Below are 8,203 nucleotides of genomic sequence, written 5' to 3'. Positions count from 1 at the left end.
AGACATAAGGACGGGGCCAGGGCCTTGGAGCAGCAGAGCAGCATCCAGCTACCGCCACCTTAACTCCAATCTGCTCCACCACTGCCCTGCCTGGTCCCCAGGGTGCCCTGGCCCCTGCTGCCTGGATTCCAGCCTCCATCACTGGTCCCCCCCATTCTCTTTCCAGGCCTCACCGGTGGGGGTGGGGGCTCTCTCCATTGCTCTCTTTGCAGAACTTTTCTTTAGTCCCCCTCTCCCCTTGCTGACCTTCCTTTGGAGGGCTCAGCCTGGCACAGGCCACAGGGGAGATGGGGTGGACTCAGTTCCTGGGCTTGATGCTTCTGCAACTGCTGTGGGTGGCTCCAGGTAAGGTGGGGTAGGGTCAGGGTGCCCTCCCAACCCATGGGAGGGGTCAGCAGAGACCTCTTCCTCCAAGACCCCCTGGTCCAGGGCTCTGCGGTGGAGTCAGGGATGGCTTTTCCACCACCTCTCCTCAGTCTCTGCAGGCAAGGGCACCCAAGCCCTTTTTCACCCTAAGGCCCTTCAGTAGCCCTGTCCTTGGCTCATGGCTCCTCCCTTGGACTCTCTTTTGCTCCACCAGTGGAGGCTCCAGGGCCTGAGAAAGAGATCACGGTGGTATGGGCTCAGGAGGGGGCTCCTGCCCAGCTCCCCTGCAGCCCCACAATCCCCCTCCAGGATCCCAGCCTTCTGCGAAGAGGAGGGGTCACCTGGCAGCATCAACCAGACAGGTACGCACCCCAAACCTGGAAACAGGTCCTCCAGAATCCGCACTAAGGGTATCCAGACACAACCCACTTCCTTTCCAAGCCCACCCTGCACCCTCCCTATACCTGAGGGGTCTGACCCGACCTGCCAACCGGGGCCCAATCCTCCCTTGCCCCCATGGGCAGCCTGCTTCCTCATACCTGCATCCCCTAGCAGGCAGCCTTATCAGCAGTGCATGGTGCCAGCCCAAAAGCAGAGGGCACAGGGTGGGGGTGCGGATGGCCCGTGCTCTAAGGATTCCTGGAGCTGGCTGGTGCACTCTTACAGTGTGGCGCACTGAATCTTCTCGGGGTTTCTCACCCCTCGACATTCTCAGTTCCAATCTCTCCCCTGCACAGTGGCCCAGCCGCTCTCGCCCCCGCTCGGCGCTGGAACCTCGGCCCTCGCACGGAGGAAGCTCCAGCCCCGCAGCGCTACACTGTGCTGAGTGTGGCCCCCGGAGGCCTGCGCAGCGGGCGGCTCCCCCTGCAGCCGCGTGTGCAGCTGAACGAGCGCGGCCTCCAGCGCGGCGACTTCTCGCTGTGGCTGCGCCCGGCCCTGCGCGCCGACGCCGGCGAGTACCACGCCGCCGTGCGCCTCCTCCGGGACCGCGCGCTCACCTGCCGGCTCCATCTGCGCGTGGGCCAGGCTTCGAGTAGGTGGGCGGGACAGGGACAGCTACAGTAACAAGAGGCAGGGACAGGACGCAGGCGGGATGAGGGCTAGAACCTGGACGCTCCCATTCCCAGGGCGGCAAGAAGGGCTGCTGGCAATGCAGAGCCCCCAGGAAAGGGTGGGAGCGGCACCCTTGAGGCGCCGGTATGGAGGGGTATGGAGGAGGGTCGTGGAAAGGCATGTCACCCTCGAGCCCCTCCCCCACCCACAGCTGGGTGCCGGGTGGAGGTGAGATGCGGTTGGGGCTGAGGCCCTTCCTTTGAATTCTGTCAATGCTCATGGGTTTGGGCTTAGTGGGAATCCTCAAGCAAGGTCTGGAGAAAAGGAGGAGCCCAGTAAACCTGAGGTGAGGCACTGGGCAGAGGAAAGCAGTATGGGAACTCTCAGGGGTCCACTTTAACACCTCAGGCAGTGAGCTGGAGGGGAGATGAAAGGAAGAAAATGAAGCCCCATGTCTTGATGGAGTCTTCCTGTCCCTGCCCAGTGACAGCCAGCCCTGCGGGACCTCTCAGGACTTCTGACTGGGTCATCTTGAACTGCTCCTTCAGCCGCCCAGACCGCCCAGCTTCTGTCCACTGGTTTCGGGGTCCAGGCCACATCCCTGTGCAGGAGTCCTCCCATCACCACTCAGCTGAAAGCTTCCTCTTCCTGCCCCAAGTCAGCCCCTTGGACTCTGGGATCTGGGGCTGCATCCTCACCTATAGAGATGGCTTCAAAGTCTGGATCACACACAACCTCACTGTTCAGGGTAACTCCCCTCATCTGCCTTTACACTTGACCACAACGCCTTCCTGCGCCCCATCTCCTTCCTTGACTCATGGGTCCCTGAACTAGGTTCTTGGTAGCTAGCGTCACCCTTGGGTGCTCCGGGCCTTAGTCAGTGTGTGACTCTTTCCATCCTTCTGCAGGAGCCTTCTAGCACTGGCTCCTCCTCTAGCTTTCCCCTTGGCCATGTGGCCTCAGCTGCCAGTGGTGGATCTGCTGGCCTGGTCCAGTCAGCCCACTCTGGGGCTCTGGGTGTCTTCAGTTTACACAGCTTATTCTGCTCCTTCACACTCTTCACAGCCCCCATCTCCCTTATTTTTCTGCCTCTCTTCCTGCCAGGCACACAACCCGCAGTCCCTGGGTTCCTTCTCTCCAGCACTCTGGCCCCACTGCATCCCTCCTGGGCTTCAACTTAGGTTCTTTTTCTTCTCCAGGTCTGGAACCCCAAACCCCTTTGACAGTATATGCTGGAGCAGGGTCCAGGGCAGAGTTACCATGTCACCTGCCTCCTGGTGTGACAACCCAGTCTTCCCTCATGGCCATGTGGGCTCCTCCTGGTGGAGGCCCAGACATCTTGGTGGCTGGAGACAATGGCAGCTTCATCCTTCGACTAGAGGCTGTGAGTCTGGCCCAGGCTGGGACCTATACCTGCCAGATTCATCTACAAGGGAGGCAGCTCAGTGCGATGGTCACTTTGGCAGTCATCACAGGTCAGCATCAGGTGGGGAAGGAGCAGCCCCTGTGCCAGTGGAGCAAGGACAGGGAGGCAAGGTTGGCTGGTTAAAGGCTGTGTAAATCTACCCTCTGATCCCAGGCCACTGGGTACAACCCATGGTCTTTTTTCTCACCCCCATAACTAACTGAAACTGAAAATCTCCCTTGAGTCACAGAGTAAGCGTTTCACTCTTCTCTAAGGGACTCCCCTGCTCTGAGTTGGTGGGAAGGCCTGAGAAGTCAGAAGGGGAGGTGGCAAACATTTGAATGTTTCGAAAGAGGTGGAATGGATTTCTAGAATTCTCATCTATTTTGGGGCCAGGGTTTGGGTTAAAGTTGCAGGAATTGGCCTGGATTTGGAAGGAGTTAATAAATCAGTCTCTTGGTCAGTAAATATTTACTGAGCAAGGGTTTTCCAAGACAGTATAAAACAAACAGAAAAAAAAAATTACTCAAAGTGTGTGTGCATTGATGGGTGATTATTAGCCATAACAGGTTAGCTACGTGGGCAGTATTCCCCTGAGGTCACTGAAATAGCATCACTTAGTAGGTGCTTAATAAGTTACCTTGGCTGCGTGAATAAATTAATAAGCTAACAAATAATGCATGTGCTGAATGCAATCCTGACTTTCTACCTGCTTCCTGAATCTCTCTCCCTAGCTATTAGACCACTCCTTAGCCTCACCCTGGATCCTGCCTTTTCCTTGTGCCGATTGCCTTGCTGATTTATCCTGTTATTTATGTTCCAGTGCCTCAGACTCTGGCCTCCTCTTTTCCCGAATCCATTTGGTCTCCAAAAGCCCATTCATTCTTCCTATCTAGTGCCTTCTTAATTCAGTAGAAGAGATAGTAATCCCTGCTTTACAAAAAGAGGGGCTGGGGAAATGGCTCAGTGGAATAAGCGCTTCCTTGGCAAGCCCAAGGGCCTGAGTTCAAGCTCTGGTTCCGCCAAAAAAAAAAAAAAAGGAATGTTCTCAAAATCACATAGCAGAAAGTGCCAGACTCAGACTAAACTCAGGGATCGGTGTCACCAAACCTTTTCTCTCCCCACAGGCCATGTCAAGGTCAAGGTCTTTCATCACTTGTCTCCTCTAGTCCCCCTATCTATTACTAAAGAGCTTAGAGAGGCTCTGTCTTTATTATTATTTTTTAAATATTTATTTATTTAGTGTGTGTGTGTGTGTGTGTGTGTGTGTGTGTGTGTGTGTGGCTGGCATGTGGTGCTGGGGGAGGGAACCGTGGTCCCTGTGCTTTGCTTAGCTTAGCTTGTTCTAAGTAGGTGCTTTAGACCACTGAGCCATCTCATCAGCCCCAGAGAGGCTCTGTCTTTAGATCAACTGGTTGGTTCACTGTTCTCTAAATTTCAGAAAGGGAAATGAAATACATTTGGGGTCACCACAAGGCAGGGGACACTGATGTGAGCCAGATCATGGAAGGAGAAAAAGCGCCAAGTGTATCAGAATCCAACTCACCTAACTGGTAGTGAGGGTCTGAGACTTTCAAAGAAAAAGTATTGTAAAAGAATCTGTAATAATAGTTCTTCTGTGGCCTTCGGTTAGTTTGACTTTGAAAAATGCCTTGGAGAGCTTGGAATGATTTGGAGCAAGTGAGCAACCTGACCAGAGCATCATTGTGTTGAGATTAATTTGGGTCCAGCATGTTGGTACAGGCCTGTAATCCCAGCACTCCGGGAGGCTGAGCTTGAAAGATCAGAAATTCAAGACCAGCATGGGCAATTTAGCAAGGCCTTGTTTCAAAAATTAGAGAAATGGTTGGAAATGTGGTAAAAGTGCCCTTGACATTGGTCACCAACAAAAAGATTAATTTGGCTATGACTTGATCTCCTCCCAGCCTTAGCCAATCAGAAACTTAGTGGAGCAGGAGAGACTTGTGATTGAACCTGTGGTAAAAAGAAAAAGCATTAGGACTCCAAGAGATCTCCCTTTTAATTTTTTCAGTGACCACCAAATTCTCTGGGTTGCCTGGCTCCCCAGGGAGGCTGCTGTGTGAGGTGACCCCTGCATCTGGACGTGAGCACTTTGTGTGGAGTCCCCTGGACAGGGAATCCAGAAGGAGTTTCCCAGGACCCTGGCTGGAGATGCCTGAGGACAAGCTCCTTTCCCAGCCCTGGCAGTGCCAGGTGCATCAGGGGAAGAGACTTGTTGGAGCAACAATGTATATGCCAGAGTCTAGCCCAGGTCTGAGGCCCCCAATTCCAAAGCAGTTATCTTGGTCCCCCTTCCTGACCCTACTCCCAGCTACTTGCCCTACCCAGCTCTTTTTGCTGTCAGGGACCTATCCTCAACTTCCTTTCAGGCCTGACCTATGTGGACCATTATTTAGCTGAAGGGTGCTGGAGAAGTCCCTTAAATCCTCAGGCCCTCACTGCATCTGTCAAGTAGGCGAGGGGCACCCATTCCTGACCTGTGCCTGATTCTGTGCTTTCTCTATAGGTGCTCAGCGCGCTGGGAGAGCCCCAAGTGCCTTCAAAGCAGGCCAGCTCCCTCTCTTTCTCATCTTGACTACTCTTTCATTGCTTCTTTTGGTGACTGGAGCATTTGGCTTTCACCTTTGGAAAAGACAGGTAAGCCAGGGACACACCCTGACCCCCTGACTTCCTTCAGTCCTCAGAGTGGGTCTGGCACCTCTTTGTCAGGAAAGATGACCAAGCAGGGCCTTGGACTCACCATCAGGGACCCTCTTCTTCAGCCTCTGCATTTTCAAGGTCCTTCCGCACCTGGGAAAGGGTAGAAGGCCTTGGAGCAAACACATAGACAGACTCAGCATCCTTCCTTTGCCTCTTCCTTTCATCCATTTCCTCCTCCCACTCCGTCTCCTTCCATCTCTTCCCACAGTGGAAACTGAGAAGATTTTCTGCTTTAGAGATTGAGATTCGCCCTCCTCAGGTTGAGAGCAAGATTGAGGAGGTGGAACAAGAACCAGAGCTGGAGCCAGAGCCAGAACTGGAGCCAGAGCCAGAGCCAGAGCTGGGGCCACTGCCACAACTGGAGCCTGGGCAGCTCTGACCTGAAGCAAAAGCAGCAGCAGATCCTCCTTGCAGCTCAGCCCAAATAAACCCCCTGTCAGCAGCAAGCCTCAGCCTGACTCTTTCTTGTGCACTGAAGGTTCCCGACTCTCCCAGCCTCTGGGGGCTCCCTTCTCCCACCCCAGCCTCCTAACCTACTTTCCCCAGCCAGTCTTCCTCGGCTTACCCTCTTCTGTTTCTGGCTTCTTTGTCTCTCCCTTGGTTTTTCTCCTGCTTGTTTTCTCGGGGTAATCATTTTCCTAGCGCTCCGAAAAGCCCTCCCCTCGGACCTCGGCAGCCCCCTTCCCCACCCTTCCACACTATGCTGGCTGCCCTGGTTTCCTTTATCTTTTTGTCGTTCTGGCTCAGCCCATGTCTAGCTGCCCTTCAACACTGGTGCTTGGCCCTGGGCTTGCAGCCGACTGTGCGCGTCTGCACGCCTGCGCACACCCCCCCCACCCCCAGGCACACAGGAGCCCTGCCTCTCCAGTCCTCCAGGGGCTCTGCACTTGCCAACTTTCTGGGCAGCTGGCTTGGGGCTCCTGCGTCTGCCCCACCCCCACGATCTTCGTACCTAGGCCGCTTTTCTAGTCACAGGCTTGAGAACACACTGCCACCCTGTGGTCGCTGCTTGTTATGCCCCGGCGGAGGTTCCCCGGGCGGGCGGTGGCAGCTGCCTATCTCACCCAGCACAGATCTCCGCGTGGGAAGGTACTGCCTTTGTGGTGTGCAAAGCGTGTGAGTGTGCACAGAGCAGCTGTCACATGTCCTGTGCACCCCACAGGACAGAGACTGAACAATGCCTGCTTCCAGAGACACAGTGCCCGTCCTGGCAAAGTTACAATCTGAGCCTGACAGACTATGAACAAAACCCACAGAGAGGGAAAGAAGCAGTCAGCAAGACAGCTGGCTACGACTCTGGCTCTGGGAGTCAGGAATTCTGCCTTCTTGTTCTGGTTCTGCTGCTGTGCCTGATACCTTTCTCCCTGAGTCTCTGTTTCCCCACCTATTAAGTAGGGAATTTGCCAGGCACGAGGACATACACCTATAGTTCCAGCTACTTAGGAGGCAGACGCAGGAGGGTTGCTTGAGCTGAGGCGTTCAGGGCCAGCCTAATCAATATAGCAAAACCAGTCTCAAAAATAAGTAAATAAATGAAATGACCCACTCAAATGGGTCGTTGTCAATATGAGATGATGGTAGGAAGGCTTTGACAGCTGTGAAGAAGTCCCTGTGTGTATTTACTCAATTATCCATTCATAAAGGAGAAAGCAGCACATCTCTTCTGCCAGTAATGAAACTGAAAAGGTAGGTGTGGTCCACACCTATAACCCAAGCACCAAAGGTCACAAGTTTGAGCCCAGTCTGGACAATTTATGACTTAAGGAGAGGCTGTCCAGGAGAAAGGGGGAAATGGGGAAATGGGGATGTGGTTCAGTGCAAAGGCCCTGAGTTCAATTCTCAGTACTAACAATGAAGATATGGAAGGTCCCTCAACTGTCAGTGCTCCTTCATTTATCTCTCAGAGATAGCAGTCTTCTAGGCCACACGGGATGGCCCTTGCTCTTTGCAGAACACACTAGGCTTTGGCCCTTGACACCCACTGCCTGTGATGAGGGTGGGCCCTAGATTTTGCTGGAAGGGTGGATATTTGTAATCCCATCTACTCAGGAGACCAAGACTGGAAGATCACAAGTTTGAGACCACTCTGAGTAGCTTAATGAGACCCTGTTTCATAGTAAAAGAATAAAAAGAACTAGAGAGGTAGCTTGATTGGTGAGCACCCCTGACCCCTGGGGTCAATCCCCATTGTTGAAGAAAAAGCACATGAGAGGGAACCTGGAGGAAGCCCATGGTGGCAAACCCATGGCCATCGCAACTGGGCATAATGGCGCACACCTGTAATCCTTGCATTTGGGAGACTAAGGCAAGAGGACTTTAAGGCTATCATGGGCCATGAGTTCAAGGCCAGCCTGGGCTCCATAGTGGGTTCAAGGCCAACCTGAACTTTGTAGCAACACCCTGTCTTAAAAAACCAAACAGGCCGGGGAGATGGCTCAGTAGAATAAGTGCTTCCCTGGCAAGCGCAAGGGCCTGAGTTCAATCCCTGGTTCTGCAAAACAAACAAACAAACAAACAAACAAACACGCAGCAATGGCAGATGCCCCACTGAGTGTCTATCTTAGTTAGTTTTCTTATTTCTGAGACAAAAAATGCCAAACACCCACAAATTAAAGCAGAAAGGTGGGGACTGGGGAGATGGCTCAGCAGAATATGCAC

At 53.6% G+C, this 8,203-nt stretch overlaps 1 protein-coding gene and 1 long non-coding RNA gene across 2 annotated transcripts; one reads left to right on the top strand and one right to left on the bottom strand.

The window, feature by feature from the left end:
- Positions 1 to 262: 262 nt before the first annotated feature.
- Positions 263 to 5,935, top strand: Lag3 (lymphocyte activating 3). The gene is made up of 8 exons (XM_004643583.2): positions 263 to 345; positions 581 to 728; positions 1,104 to 1,399; positions 1,904 to 2,167; positions 2,619 to 2,894; positions 4,857 to 5,096; positions 5,352 to 5,482; positions 5,754 to 5,935. Exons 1-8 carry the CDS (start codon positions 288 to 290, stop codon positions 5,922 to 5,924), a joined length of 1,584 nt encoding a protein of 527 aa, XP_004643640.1. The 5' UTR covers positions 263 to 287; the 3' UTR covers positions 5,925 to 5,935.
- LOC111813283 lies at positions 4,704 to 6,205 on the bottom strand. Its single transcript, XR_002818585.1, has 3 exons — positions 6,083 to 6,205; positions 5,586 to 5,635; positions 4,704 to 4,798 (listed from the first exon to the last, which is right to left on the bottom strand). It is a non-coding gene; the product is annotated as an uncharacterized LOC111813283 (long non-coding RNA).
- Positions 6,206 to 8,203: the final 1,998 nt, after the last annotated feature.

This window comes from Octodon degus, unplaced genomic scaffold (assembly GCF_000260255.1).
Source record: "Octodon degus isolate 3935 unplaced genomic scaffold, OctDeg1.0 scaffold00178, whole genome shotgun sequence".
Taxonomy (NCBI): domain Eukaryota; kingdom Metazoa; phylum Chordata; class Mammalia; order Rodentia; family Octodontidae; genus Octodon; species Octodon degus.
This window is presented reverse-complemented; position numbering and strand designations above follow the sequence as displayed.

Bases quoted from the DNA above. Each gene is read 5' to 3' on its own strand.
- Lag3 (XM_004643583.2), top strand. From the start codon at position 288: ATGGGGTGGACTCAGTTCCTGGGCTTGATGCTTCTGCAACTGCTGTGG. The intron at 346-580 runs GTAAGGTGGGGT...TTGCTCCACCAG, and splicing joins ACTGCTGTGGGTGGCTCCAG to TGGAGGCTCCAGGGCCTGAG. The intron at 1,400-1,903 runs GTAGGTGGGCGG...GTCCCTGCCCAG, and splicing joins GCGCGTGGGCCAGGCTTCGA to TGACAGCCAGCCCTGCGGGA.